At 48.2% G+C, this 15,126-nt stretch overlaps 1 protein-coding gene across 1 annotated transcript in view; it reads right to left on the reverse strand.

Annotated features, from left to right (window-relative positions):
- Positions 1-15,126, reverse strand: part of LOC112255022 (integrin alpha-10-like) — a 61,699-nt gene that overhangs the window by 6,837 nt on the left and 39,736 nt on the right. The window contains exons 10-21 of the mRNA XM_042307809.1: positions 7,732-7,805; positions 7,458-7,602; positions 6,864-7,012; positions 3,618-3,761; positions 3,280-3,486; positions 2,202-2,332; positions 1,889-2,055; positions 1,555-1,697; positions 967-1,077; positions 746-831; positions 360-501; positions 105-197 (exon numbers count right to left, since the gene is read on the reverse strand). Of these exons, the coding sequence (XP_042163743.1) occupies positions 105-197; positions 360-501; positions 746-831; positions 967-1,077; positions 1,555-1,697; positions 1,889-2,055; positions 2,202-2,332; positions 3,280-3,486; positions 3,618-3,761; positions 6,864-7,012; positions 7,458-7,602; positions 7,732-7,805 (1,592 nt within the window). The remainder of the gene's footprint in view (positions 1-104; positions 198-359; positions 502-745; positions 832-966; positions 1,078-1,554; positions 1,698-1,888; positions 2,056-2,201; positions 2,333-3,279; positions 3,487-3,617; positions 3,762-6,863; positions 7,013-7,457; positions 7,603-7,731; positions 7,806-15,126) is intronic.

Below are 15,126 nucleotides of genomic sequence, written 5' to 3' on the forward strand. Positions count from 1 at the left end.
AACATTTCTGGGATCTTATATTTCAGCTCATGAAACATGGGACCAACACTTAACATGTTGTGTTTATATTTCTGGTCATTGTATTTGATGCCAGACAGACAGACCTTGGAGTGGGAGCGGAACACAGGATAGCTGACATTACAGGAATGACTGTTGGAACTGAGAGATGTACACTCAATTTTCAACTGGGTATCCTCCTAGAGAGAGAGAAGGAGAGAGAGATAGGGATGGAGACATCGAAAGGGAGGGAGGAAGAGAGACAAGGGGGAGGAGACAGAATAAAATTGTCAGGTTCATGTTGTAAATCTGTGTGTGTGTGTGTGTCTGTGTGGTGTGTGGTGTGTGTGTGTGTTTCATACCCGTATACTGAGACTAGAGAAGTGGAGGTTGCGTGAGTAGTGCAGTGTCAGGCTGGTGTTGTAGGCGTTCTCCAGTCTGTTCTGCAGCTGGACTTCTACAGCCAGACGTCTGCGAGGGCTACGGATCACATAGGGCTGCTGTCTGCAGAGAGGAGTTACATTCAGACATTCATACAACTACTACACAACATTAATACAACAACTACAAACATTAATACATGAATACAACAGGAACGCTTGACTTAGTAATTGTTTGGCTGATTGAGTGTTGACTGGACACAAAAAAGAGAGGAACATTTTTGATCAGGTGTGTGTGTCTATACGTGTGTGTCCATGCATGTGTGTGTGCACATGTGTTCGTGTGTGTTTGTGTGTGTGAGATGTACCTTGTCCCAGAGATGTCCATATGAGCCTGCAGCACCAGATCAGTGACACACACATCATCCTCACCACAGTCTTTGAAGAACGCAATCTGGAGACATCAAGGTACAGTATTTGAAATGGAGGTGCCAGAGTAATACTGTAGATAACGTACAATAACAGTACATTCCATCATACAATTTGGCCAGGATGCTACGAGCACCCCACACACACCCCACACACTGACCGATCTCTTGAAGGTGGTGGGCCAGCCTTCGTCCAGCACTGGGCCGCTCTCTGTGTCGTTGATCTTAAAGCGCAGGGAGAAGCTGATTGGACGGATGTAGTCTGCTGTGTCCTATCACAGACAGAGACAAAGGGTTAGAGGTCAATATCATGTTTCAGCATGTAGATTGTGTGTGTCGGTCGGGGTGAAGGATGTGTGCAGATGTGTGTTTTGGCATTGTGTGTGACATATGGAAGGGCAGGTTGTGGCAGTAGCGTGTACATGTTGGTTGTGTGTTTGTGTCACGGCATGTGTGTATGTTAGTTGTGTAGTGTGTGTGTGTGTATGTTAGTTGTGTAGTTTGTGTGTGTGTGTTGTGTGTGTGTGTGTGTGTGTGTGTGTGTGTGTGTGTGTGTCTGTGTGTGTGTGTGTGTGTGTGTGTGTGTATATGCCATTTAGCAGAGGCTTTTATCCAAAGCGGCTTACAGTCATGCGTGCATACTTTTTTTTTAAAGTATGTGTGGTCGCTGTTTGGTCCTAGGAATTGAACTCACTATCCTGGTGTTGCAAGTACCATACCAGCTGAGCTCTGGTGTGTGTCATACTCACAAACACATGGAAGGGCAGGTTGTGGCAGACGGTCTGTCCTGTGTGAACTCTGACCCCCAGCTGTGTCTGTCTCTGGTTGCTGTCGTCAAACAACGCCCTCGCTGTCAACTTTCTCTCATCCAACATGGCCACCACCGACAGATCTGAGGAGGAGGGAGAAGGGGATGTTAGTGTTGATAACAAATCTATCAAATCTAACAGGCGGACTCCCTCCCTCCCTCTCTCCCCTCCCTCTCCCTTACTCTCTCCAGTCCCTGCCCCTCCCTCTCTCCCCTCCCTCCCCCTTACTCTCTCCAGTCCCTGCCCCTCCCTCTCTCCCCTCCCTCTCCCTTACCGAAGCTGCTGCTGTGAGTTCCAGGGGAACGGGACAGAGCCAGGAAGCAGGCTGTAGTGTTGAGACAGGCAGACTCCCTCCCTCCTCTCTGACACGTCTTCTGGATGACGTTGATGGAGTGGGGCTGGAAGGACAGACTCATGTTGATCTGGACTATACTACGAGAACTGGAGAGAGGGAGGGAGAATTGATCATTCAATGATGACGATCATCATCACATTTTAAAAAAACACTCCACAGCCAAGTCTGACAATTTATCCCTCCCCTCCCCTCCTCTTCATTCCTCCACCTCCCCTCATCCCTCCTTTCTTACCTGAGTAGTACAGCACTGCCCTGGGCCCCCACAGCCAGGTCTAACAGACCATCTCCATCCAGGTCTAATCTGGCACTCACACTGCGCCCAAAATACTGCAGAGAGGGGGACAGGGACGACCCTGCGATACGCTACAAGGAGAAGGAGAGGTGAGCAAGGAGGTGGAGAGATGAGGGTAGAGAAGTGGTGGAGAGAGACATAGAATGAGGTCAATGTAAATACTATAGCTAAGAATGATATCACTTTAAAAACAAATCTTCACTTTCCTTTTCACAGAGATGGACTCCACCTATACTTCTGGTGACACTTCTTTCTCTACCCGTTTGTAGTTGTGGATGATGTGTATGTCTACCTGTTTGTAGTTGTGGATGATGTGTATGTCTACCTGTTTGTAGTTGTGGATGATGTGTATGTCTACCTGTTTGTAGTTGTGGATGATGTGTATGTCTACCTGTTTGTAGTTGTGGATGATGTGTATGTCTACCTGTTTGTAGTTGTGGATGATGTGTATATCTACCTGTTTGTAGTTGTGGATGATGTGTATGTCTACCTGTTTGTAGTTGTGGATGATGTGTATGTCTACCTGTTTGTAGTTGTGGATGATGTGTATGTCTACCTGTTTGTAGTTGTGGATGATGTGTATGTCTACCTGTTTGTAGTTGTGGATGATGTGTATATCTACCCGTTTGTAGTTGTGGATGATGTGTATGTCTACCCGTTTGTAGTTGTGGATGATGTGTATGTCTACCCGTTTGTAGTTGTGGATGATGTGTATGTCTACCCGTTTGTAGTTGTGGATGATGTGTATGTCTACCCGTTTGTAGTTGTGGATGATGTGTATGTCTACCCGTTTGTAGTTGTGGATGATGTGTATGTCTACCCGTTTGTAGTTGTGGATGATGTGTATGTCTACCCGTTTGTAGTTGTGGATGATGTGTATGTCTACCCGTTTGTAGTTGTGGATGATGTGTATGTCTACCCGTTTGTAGTTGTGGATGATGTGTATGTCTACCCGTTTGTAGTTGTGGATGATGTGTATGTCTACCTGTTTGTAGTTGTGGATGATGTGTATGTCTACCTGTTTGTAGTTGTGGATGATGTGTATGCCCTGGCCGTGGTAGACGTATATGGCCCCATTGTGTCCGTCCTCTAGGGGTGCCCCCACCAGCAGGTCAGTGTACCCGTCATGGTTGAGGTCTGGGGCGGAGGCCAGGGCGTAGCCAAACCTAGCATCCTGGAACCTATCCTCTGCCTTCAGAGTACCGTTAGACACAAACACCTCCTCCTGAGAGAGAGAGAGAGAGAGAGAGAGAGAGAGAGAGAGACCACTTTACCCTCCCTTAACTCTATCTCCCCCTTCACCCATCTCTCACTGACACCAGCTCAGTCCTTCCCCACGACTCCCCCCTGTCTCACCCCACTGAGGGAGTAGATGTAGACTCTGCCTGCTTCCTTGTTGCCAGGGCCCAGGTACATGGGTGCTGCCACCAGCAGAACATCAGTAATGCCATCCTGGTCCACGTCCAACCCACACACCTCACTGCCATAGTACGACCCAATCTACAGACAGAGAGAGAGAGAGAGAGAGACAGGGACAGATAGAGACAGAGAGAGAGACAGGGACAGATAGAGACAGAGAGAGAGAGAGACAGAGAGAGAGAGAGAGAGACAGAGAGAGAGACAGAGAGAGAGAGCGAGAGACAGAGAGAGAGAGAGAGAGAGACAGAGAGAGAGAGAGGTATGGTGGTGGTGAGGAGAAGGGGTGTGGGGGGTTGGGGTGAGTGAGAGTTTGATTGATAGATACAGTGCCTTGCGAAAGTATTCGCCCCCCTTGAACTTTGCGACCTTTTGCCACATTTCAGGCTTCAAACATAAAGATATAAAACTGTATTTTTTTGTGAAGAATCAACAAGTGGGACACAATCATGAAGTGGAACGACATTTATTGAATATTTCAAACTTTTTTAACAAATCAAAAACTGAAAAATTGGGCGTGCAAAATTATTCAGCCCCCTTAAGTTAATACTTTGTAGCGCCACCTTTTGCTGCGATTACAGCTGTAAGTCGCTTGGGGTATGTCTCTATCAGTTTTGCACATCGAGAGACTGAAATTTTTTCCCATTCCTCCTTGCAAAACAGCTCGAGCTCAGTGAGGTTGGATGGAGAGCATTTGTGAACAGCAGTTTTCAGTTCTTTCCACAGATTCTCGATTGGATTCAGGTCTGGACTTTGACTTGGCCATTCTAACACCTGGATATGTTTATTTTTGAACAATTCCATTGTAGATTTTGCTTTATGTTTTGGATCATTGTCTTGTTGGAAGACAAATCTCCGTCCCAGTCTCAGGTCTTTTGCAGACTCCATCAGGTTTTCTTCCAGAATGGTCCTGTATTTGGCTCCATCCATCTTCCCATCAATTTTAACCATCTTCCCTGTCCCTGCTGAAGAAAAGCAGGCCCAAACCATGATGCTGCCACCACCATATTTGACAGTGGGGATGGTGTGGTCAGGGTGATGAGCTGTGTTGCTTTTACGCCAAACATAACGTTTTGCATTGTTGCCAAAAAGTTCAATTTTGGTTTCATCTGACCAGAGCACCTTCTTCCACATGTTTGGTGTGTCTCCCAGGTGGCTTGTGGCAACCTTTAAACAACACTTTTTATGGATATCTTTAAGAAATGGCTTTCTTCTTGCCACTTCCATAAAGGCCAGATTTGTGCAATATACGACTGATTGTTGTCCTATGGACAGAGTCTCCCACCTCAGCTGTAGATCTCTGCAGTTCATCCAGAGTGATCATGGGCCTCTTGGCTGCATCTCTGATCAGTCTTCTCCTTGTATGAGCTGAAAGTTTAGAGGGACGGCCAGGTCTTGGTAGATTTGCAGTGGTCTGATACTCCTTCCATTTCAATATTATTGCTTGCACAGTGCTCCTTGGGATGGTTAAAGCTTGGGAAATCTTTTTGTATCCAAATCCGGCTTTAAACTTCTTCACAACAGTATCTCGGACCTGCCTGGTGTGTTCCTTGTTCTTCATGATGCTCTCTGCGCTTTTAACGGACCTCTGAGACTATCACAGTGCAGGTGCATTTATACGGAGACTTGATTACACACAGGTGGATTGTATTTATCATCATTAGTCATTTAGGTCAACATTGGATCATTCAGAGATCCTCACTGAACTTCTGGAGAGAGTTTGCTGCACTGAAAGTAAAGGGGCTGAATAATTTTGCACGCCCAATTTTTCAGTTTTTGATTTGTTAAAAAAGTTTGAAATATCCAATAAATGTCGTTCCACTTCATGATTGTGTCCCACTTGTTGTTGATTCTTCACAAAAAAATACAGTTTTATATCTTTATGTTTGAAGCCTGAAATGTGGCAAAAGGTCGCAAAGTTCAAGGGGGCCGAATACTTTCGCAAGGCACTGTACATCCAATGAGGTATAGGCAATTATAGTCAATGAACTAATCACTGATCATAATCTTGATGTGATTGGCCTGACTGAAACATGGCTTAAGCCTGATGAATTTACTGTGTTAAATGAGGCCTCACCTCCAGACCATATCCCCCGTGCATCCCGCAAAGGTGGAGGTGTTGCTAACATTTACGATAGCAAATTTCAATTTACAAAAAAAAAAAAGACGTTTTCGTCTTTTGAGCTTCTAGTCATGAAATCTATGCAGCGTACTCAATCACTTTTTATAGCTACTGTTTACAGGCCTCCTGGGCCATATACAGCGTTCCTCACTGAGTTCCCTGAATTCCTATCGGACCTTGTAGTGGGGTGGGGTGTCCTCGGATGGGTCCACAGTGTCTCCTGACCCCTCCTGTCTCAGCCTCCAGTATTTATGCTGCAGTAGTTTATGTGTCGGGGGGCTAGGGTCAGTTTGTTATATCTGGAGTACTTCTCTTGTCCTATTCGGTGTCCTGTGTGAATCTAAGTGTGCGTTCTCTAATTCTCTCCTTCTCTCTCTCGGAGGACCTGAGCCCTAGGACCATGCCCCAGGATTACCTGACATGATGACTCCTTGCTGTCCCCAGTCCACCTGGCCGTGCTGCTGCTCCAGTTTCAACTGTTCTGCCTTCTTATTATTCGAACATGCTGATCATTTATGAACATTTGAACATCTTGGCCATGTTCTGTTATAATCTCCACCCGGCACAGCCAGAAGAGGACTGGCCACCCCACATATGCTCTCTCTAATTCTCTCTTTTTTTCTCTCTCTCGGAGGACTAGAGCCCTAGGACCATGCCCCAGGACTACCTGACATGATGACTCCTTGCTGTCCCCAGTCCATCTGACCGTGCTGCTGCTCCAGTTTCAACTGTTCTGCCTTATTATTATACGGCCATGCTGGTCATTTATGAACATTTGAACATCTTGGCCATGTTCTGTTATAATCTCCACCCGGCACAGCCAGAAGAGGACTGGCCACCCCACATAGCCTGATTCCTCTCTAGGTTTCTTCCTAGGTTTTGGTCTTTCTAGGGAGTTTTTCCTAGCCACCGTGCTTCTACACCTGCATTGCTTGCTGTTTGGGGTTTTAGGCTGGGTTTCTGTACAGCACTTTGAGATATCAGCTGATGTACGAAGGGCTATATAAATAAATTTGATTTGATTTTGATTTGATTTGAGGTATATACACACACACACTAGCTACCTGTTCTCCATTGAGGGCCTGTGCAATGTTGACATCTCCATTGTCGCTCAGTTCAAACAGAATGACCTTTCCTTTGTGTTTGAACCTGGGAGCTCCAGCCACATACAGCCTCCTCCAGTCTCCCACTATCACTGACGACACTGTGTAGCCTAAACACACACACACACACACACACACACAAATACTTTAATTAGATCCACAAATTACATAATATTTGCATAGGATTCAAATATCTCACAGGTCATACAGATGCCTGGAGACACATTAGGTATGGAAACAAAAATGTAAAACGGTGATACGTTTAGTAGGATTATGTGTAAAACAGTGATAAGTTTAGTAGTATTATGTGTAAAACAGTGATAAGTTTAGTAGTATTATGTGTAAAACAGTGATACATTTAGTAGTATTATGTGTAAAATGGTGATAGGTTTAGTAGTATTATGTGTAAAATGGTGATAGGTTTAGTAGTATTATGTGTAAAACAGTGATAAGTTTAGTAGTATTATGTGTAAAATGGTGATAAGTTTAGTAGTATTATGTGTAAAACGGTGTAAGGTAAAGTGTACATAGTGTAATGTAAGTAAGTTAAGTCACCCAGATAGGCAGCATGGTTCTTGAGCTCCTGGGGGAACTCTGACTCAAAGGCCTCTCTGGTGGGCATGATGCGGCCCTTAGCACCCTCCTTCAGCACCCCTCCGTCCCAGTCATACGCCCCCACCATCCCAAACAGGATGCCATCCTGAAACACACGCATGGGAGAGGGGGGATAAACATACAGTACAATGACAGATCAGAAATGCAAGACAATGACATGACACACGCGCTCGCATGCTTGCACACTACACACACACACACATGGTGGACTCACATCGAGAACGTGTGTGGAGAAGCCAATCTGGGACATCTCAAACTTGAAGGAGCTCTCGTTGTACCCCAGCGTCCCTGTGACGAAACAGAAACATCAAAACAACGTTTAACAAACCTTTCTAGCACATTTTCTGTAGTATCCAACACAAAAATCTAGTTGAGCAGATCTCTCTGTCTCCAAGCTATTATTTCGTGTCATGTCATTCAAAAATTATTTTATTAAAGTCATGAGTCTCACCCTCTCATGTATCTGTGCCCAACCACATATCTGTGTGGCGTGGGGGTTCAGTGACGGAGTGAGGGGCTAATGGGACCTCTGCTGAGGTGAAAGCGGAACAGGTTTACCCTAACCCTAACTCTCAGAGGAAGTTTAGTTGAATGTTTGGTTAATGTTTGTTCTGCCAGTGCCAGGTGGCATGGGACTAAACATGGCATCCTGTGCTGCCCACTCTGACACATGAATACCGTGATGGGACTAAACATGGCATCCTGTGCTGCCCACTCTGACACATGAATACCGTGATGGGACTAAACATGGCATCCTGTGCTGCCCACTCTGACACATGAATACCGTGATGGGACTAAACATGGCATCCTGTGCTGCCCACTCTGACACATGAATACCGTGATGAGACTAAACGTGGCATCCTGTGCTGCCCACTCTGACACATGAATACCGTGATGGGACTAAACGTGGCATCCTGTGCTGCCCACTCTGACACATGAATACCGTGATGAGACAAAATGTGGCATCCTGTGCTGCCCACTCTGACACATGAATACCGTGATGGGACTAAACGTGGCATCCTGTGCTGCCCACTCTGACACATGAATACCGTGATGAGACTAAACGTGGCATCCTGTGCTGCCCACTCTGACACATGAATACCGTGATGGGACTAAACGTGGCATCCTGTGCTGCCCACTGACACATGAATACCATGATGGGACTAAACATGGCATCCTGTGCTGCCCACTCTGACACATGAATACCGTGATGAGACTAAATGTGGCATCCTGTGAATACCGTGATGAGACTAAACGTGGCATCCTGTGCTGCCCACTCTGACACATGAATACCGTGATGGGACTAAACGTGGCATCCTGTGCTGCCCACTCTGACACATGAATACCGTGATGGGACTAAACATGGCATACTGTGCTGCCCACTCTGACACATGAATACTTTGATGAGACTAAACGTGGCATCCTGTGCTGCCCACTCTGACACATGAATACCGTGATGGGACTAAACGTGGCATCCTGTGCTGCCCACTCTGAAACATGAATACCGTAATGGGACTAAACGTGGCATCCTGTGCTGCCCACTCTGACACATGAATACCGTGATGGGACTAAACGTGGCATCCTGTGCTGCCCACTCTGACACATGAATACTGTGATGGGACTAAACGTGGCATCCTGTGCTGCCCACTCTGACACATGAATACCGTGATGGGACTAAACGTGGCATCCTGTGCTGCCCACTCTGACACATGAATACCGTGATGGGACTAAACGTGGCATCCTGTGCTGCCCACTCTGACACATGAATACCGTGATGGGACTAAACGTGTCATCCTGTGCTGCCCACTCTGACACATGAATACCGTGATGGGACTAAACGTGGCATCCTGTGCTGCCCACTCTGACACATGAATACCGTGATGGGACTAAACGTGGCATCCTGTGCTGCCCACTCTGACACATGAATACCGTGATGGGACTAAATGTGGCATCCTGTGCTGCCCCCTCTGACACATGAATACCGTGATGGGACTAAACGTGGCATCCTGTGCTGCAAACTCTGACACATGAATACCGTGATGGGACTAAACGTGGCATCCTGTGCTGCCCACTCTGACACATGAATACCGTGATGGGACTAAACGTGGCATCCTGTGCTGCCCACTCTGACACGTGAATACCGTGATGGGACTAAACGTGGCATCCTGTGCTGCCCACTCTGACACATGAATACCGTGATGGGACTAAACGTGGCATCCTGTGCTGCAAACTCTGACACATGAATACCGTGATGGGACTAAACGTGGCATCCTGTGCTGCCCACTCTGACACATGAATACCGTGATGGGACTAAACGTGGCATCCTGTGCTGCCCACTCTGACACATGAATACCGTGATGGGACTAAACGTGGCATCCTGTGCTGCCCACTCTGACACATGAATACCGTGATGGGACTAAACGTGGCATCCTGTGCTGCCCACTCTGACACATGAATACCGATGATGGGACTAAACGTGGCATCCTGTGCTGCCCACTCTGACACATGAATACCGTGATGGGACTAAACGTGGCATCCTGTGCTGCCCACTCTGACACATGAATACCGTGATGGGACTAAACGTGGCATCCTGTGCTGCCCACTCTGACACATGAATACCGTGATGGGACTAAACGTGGCATCCTGTGCTGCCCACTCTGACACATGAATACCGTGATGAGACTAAACGTGGCATCCTGTGCTGCCCACTCTGACACATGAATACCGTGATGAGACTAAACGTGGCATCCTGTGCTGCCCACTCTGACACATGAATACCGTGATGAGACTAAACGTGGCATCCTGTGCTGCCCACTCTGACACATGAATACCGTGATGAGACTAAACGTGGCATCCTGTGCTGCCCACTCTGACACATGAATACCGTGATGAGACTAAACGTGGCATCCTGTGCTGCCCACTCTGACACATGAATACCGTGATGGGACTAAACGTGGCATCCTGTGCTGCCCACTCTGACACATGAATACCGTGATGAGACTAAACGTGGCATCCTGTGCTGCCCACTCTGACACATGAATACCGTGATGGGACTAAACGTGGCATCCTGTGCTGCCCACTCTGACACATGAATACCGTGATGAGACTAAACGTGGCATCCTGTGCTGCCCACTCTGACACATGAATACCGTGATGGGACTAAACATGGCATCCTGTGCTGCCCACTCTGACACATGAATACCGTGATGGGACTAAACATGGCATCCTGTGCTGCCCACTCTGACACATGAATACCGTGATGGGACTAAACATGGCATCCTGTGCTGCCCACTCTGACACATGAATACCGTGATGAGACTAAATGTGGCATCCTGTGAATACCGTGATGAGACTAAACGTGGCATCCTGTGCTGCCCACTCTGACACATGAATACCATGATGGGACTAAACATGGCATCCTGTGCTGCCCACTCTGACACCGGAATACTGTGATGAGACTAAACGTGGCATCCTGTGCTGCCCACTCTGACACATGAATACCGTGATGGGACTAAACGTGGCATCCTGTGCTGTCCACTCTGACACATGAATATCGTGATGGGACTAAACGTGGCATCCTGTGCTGCCCACTCTGACACATGAATACCGTGATGAGACTAAACGTGGCATCCTGTGCTGCCCACTCTGACACATGAATATCGTGATGGGACTAAACGTGGCATCCTGTGCTGCCCACTCTGACACATGAATACTGTGATGATGACTAAACGTGGCATCCTGTGCTGCCCACTCTGACACATGAATACCGTGATGGGACTAAACATGGCATCCTGTGCTGCCCACTCTGACACATGAATACTGATGAGACTAAACGTGGCATCCTGTGCTGCCCACTCTGACACATGAATACCGTGATGGGACTAAACGTGGCATCCTGTGCTGCCCACTCTGAAACATGAATACCGTGATGGGACTAAACGTGGCATCCTGTGCTGCCCACTCTGACACATGAATACCGTGATGGGACTAAACGTGGCATCCTGTGCTGCCCACTCTGACACATGAATACCGTGATGGGACTAAACGTGGCATCCTGTGCTGCCCACTCTGACACATGAATACCGTGATGGGACTAAACGTGGCATCCTGTGCTGCCCACTCTGACACATGAATACCGATATGGGACTAAACGTGGCATCCTGTGCTGCCCACTCTGACACATGAATACCATGATGGGACTAAACGTGTCATCCTGTGCTGCCTACTCTGACACATGAATACCGTGATGGGACTAAACGTGGCATCCTGTGCTGCCCACTCTGACACATGAATACCGTGATGGGACTAAACGTGGCATCCTGTGCTGCCCACTCTGACACATGAATACCGTGATGGGACTAAACGTGGCATCCTGTGCTGCCCCTCTGACACATGAATACCGTGATGAGACTAAACGTGGCATCCTGTGCTGCCCACTCTGACACATGAATACCGTGATGAGACTAAACGTGGCATCCTGTGCTGCCCACTCTGACACATGAATACCGTGATGAGACTAAACGTGGCATCCTATGCTGCCCACTCTGACACTTGAATACTTTGATGAGACTAAACATGGCATCCTGTGCTGCCCACTCTGACACTTGAATACTTTGATGAGACTAAACGTGGCATCCTGTGCTGCCCACTCTGACACATGAATACCGTGATGGGACTAAACATGGCATCCTGTGCTGCCCACTCTGACACATGAATACCGTGATGAGACTAAACGGGGCATCCTGTGCTGCCCACTCTGACACATGAATACCGTGATGAGACTAAACGTGGCATCCTATGCTGCCCACTCTGACACATGAATACCGTGATGGGACTAAACGTGGCATCCTGTGCTGCCCACTCTTGACACATGAATACCGTGATGAGACTAAACGTGGCATCCTGTGCTGCCCACTCTGATACATGAATACCGTGATGGGACTAAACATGGCATCCTGTGCTGCCCACTCTGACACATGAATACCGTGATGGGACTAAACATGGCATCCTGTGCTGCCCACTCTGACACATGAATACCGTGATGGGACTAAACATGGCATCCTGTGCTGCCCACTCTGACACATGAATACCGTGATGAGACTAAATGTGGCATCCTGTGAATACCGTGATGAGACTAAACGTGGCATCCTGTGCTGCCCACTCTGACACATGAATACCGTGATGGGACTAAACGTGGCATCCTGTGCTGCCCACTCTGACACATGAATACTTTGATGAGACTAAACGTGGCATCCTGTGCTGCCCACTCTGACACATGAATACCGTGATGGGACTAAACGTGGCATCCTGTGCTGCCCACTCTGACACATGAATACCGTGATGGGACTAAACGTGGCATCCTGTGCTGCCCACTCTGACACATGAATACCGTGATGAGACTAAACGTGGCATCCTGTGCTGCCCACTCTGACACATGAATACCGTGATGGGACTAAACGTGGCATCCTGTGCTGCCCACTCTGACACATGAATACCGTGATGGGACTAAACGTGGCATCCTGTGCTGCCCACTCTGACACATGAATACCGTGATGGGACTAAACGTGGCATCCTGTGCTGCCCACTCTGACACATGAATACGTGATGGGACTAAACGTGGCATCCTGTGCTGCCCACTCTGACACATGAATACCGTGATGGGACTAAACGTGGCATCCTGTGCTGCCCACTCTGACACATGAATACCGTGATGGGACTAAACATGGCATCCTGTGCTGCCCACTCTGACACATGAATACCGTGATGAGACTAAACGTGGCATCCTGTGCTGCCCACTCTGACACATGAATACCGTGATGGGACTAAACGTGGCATCCTGTGCTGCCCACTCTGACACATGAATACCGTGATGGGACTAAACGTGGCATCCTGTGCTGCCCACTCTGACACATGAATACTGTGATGGGACTAAACGTGGCATCCTGTGCTGCCCACTCTGACACATGAATACCGTGATGGGACTAAACGTGGCATCCTGTGCTGCCCACTCTGACACATGAATACCGATGATGGGACTAAACGTGGCATCCTGTGCTGCCCACTCTGACACATGAATACCATGATGGGACTAAACGTGGCATCCTGTGCTGCCCACTCTGACACATGAATACCGTGATGGGACTAAACGTGGCATCCTGTGCTGCCCACTCTGACACATGAATACCGTGATGGGACTAAACGTGGCATCCTGTGCTGCCCACTCTGACACATGAATACCGTGATGGGACTAAACGTGGCATCCTGTGCTGCCTACTCTGACACATGAATACCGTGATGGGACTAAACGTGGCATCCTGTGCTGCCCACTCTGACACATGAATACCGTGATGGGACTAAACGTGGCATCCTGTGCTGCCCACTCTGACACATGAATACCGTGATGGGACTAAACGTGGCATCCTGTGCTGCCCACTCTGACACATGAATACCGTGATGGGACTAAACGTGGCATCCTGTGCTGCCCAAACTCTGACACATGAATACCGTGATGGGACTAAACGTGGCATCCTGTGCTGCCCACTCTGACACATGAATACCGTGATGGGACTAAACGTGGCATCCTGTGCTGCCCACTCTGACACATGAATACCGTGATGGGACTAAACGTGGCATCCTGTGCTGCCCACTCTGACACATGAATACCGTGATGGGACTAAACGTGGCATCCTGTGCTGCCCACTCTGACACATGAATACCGTGATGGGACTAAACGTGGCATCCTGTGCTGCCCACTCTGACACATGAATACCGTGATGGGACTAAACGTGGCATCCTGTGCTGCCCACTCTGACACATGAATACCGTGATGGGACTAAACGTGGCATCCTGTGCTGCCCACTCTGACACATGAATACCGTGATGGGACTAAACGTGGCATCCTGTGCTGCCCACTCTGACACATGAATACCGTGATGGGACTAAACGTGGCATCCTGTGCTGCCCACTCTGACACATGAATACCGTGATGAGACTAAACGTGGCATCCTGTGCTGCCCACTCTGACACATGAATACCGTGATGAGACTAAACGTGGCATCCTGTGCTGCCCACTCTGACACATGAATACCGTGATGAGACTAAACGTGGCATCCTGTGCTGCCCACTCTGACACATGAATACCGTGATGAGACTAAACGTGGCATCCTGTGCTGCCCACTCTGACACATGAATACCGTGATGGGACTAAACGTGGCATCCTGTGCTGCCCACTCTGACACATGAATACCGTGATGAGACTAAACGTGGCATCCTGTGCTGCCCACTCTGACACATGAATACCGTGATGGGACTAAACGTGGCATCCTGTGCTGCCCACTCTGACACATGAATACCATGATGGGACTAAACGTGGCATCCTGTGCTGCCCACTCTGACACATGAATACTTTGATGGGACTAAACGTGGCATCCTGTGCTGCCCACTCTGACACATGAATACCGTGATGGGACTAAACATGGCATCCTGTGCTGCCCACTCTGACACATGAATACCGTGATGAGACTAAACGTGGCATCCTGTGCTGCCCACTCTGACACATGAATACCGTGATGAGACTAAACGTGGCATCCTGTGCTGCCCACTCTGACAC

Source organism: Oncorhynchus tshawytscha, linkage group LG03, assembly GCF_018296145.1.
Source record: "Oncorhynchus tshawytscha isolate Ot180627B linkage group LG03, Otsh_v2.0, whole genome shotgun sequence".
Lineage (NCBI taxonomy): Eukaryota > Metazoa > Chordata > Actinopteri > Salmoniformes > Salmonidae > Oncorhynchus > Oncorhynchus tshawytscha.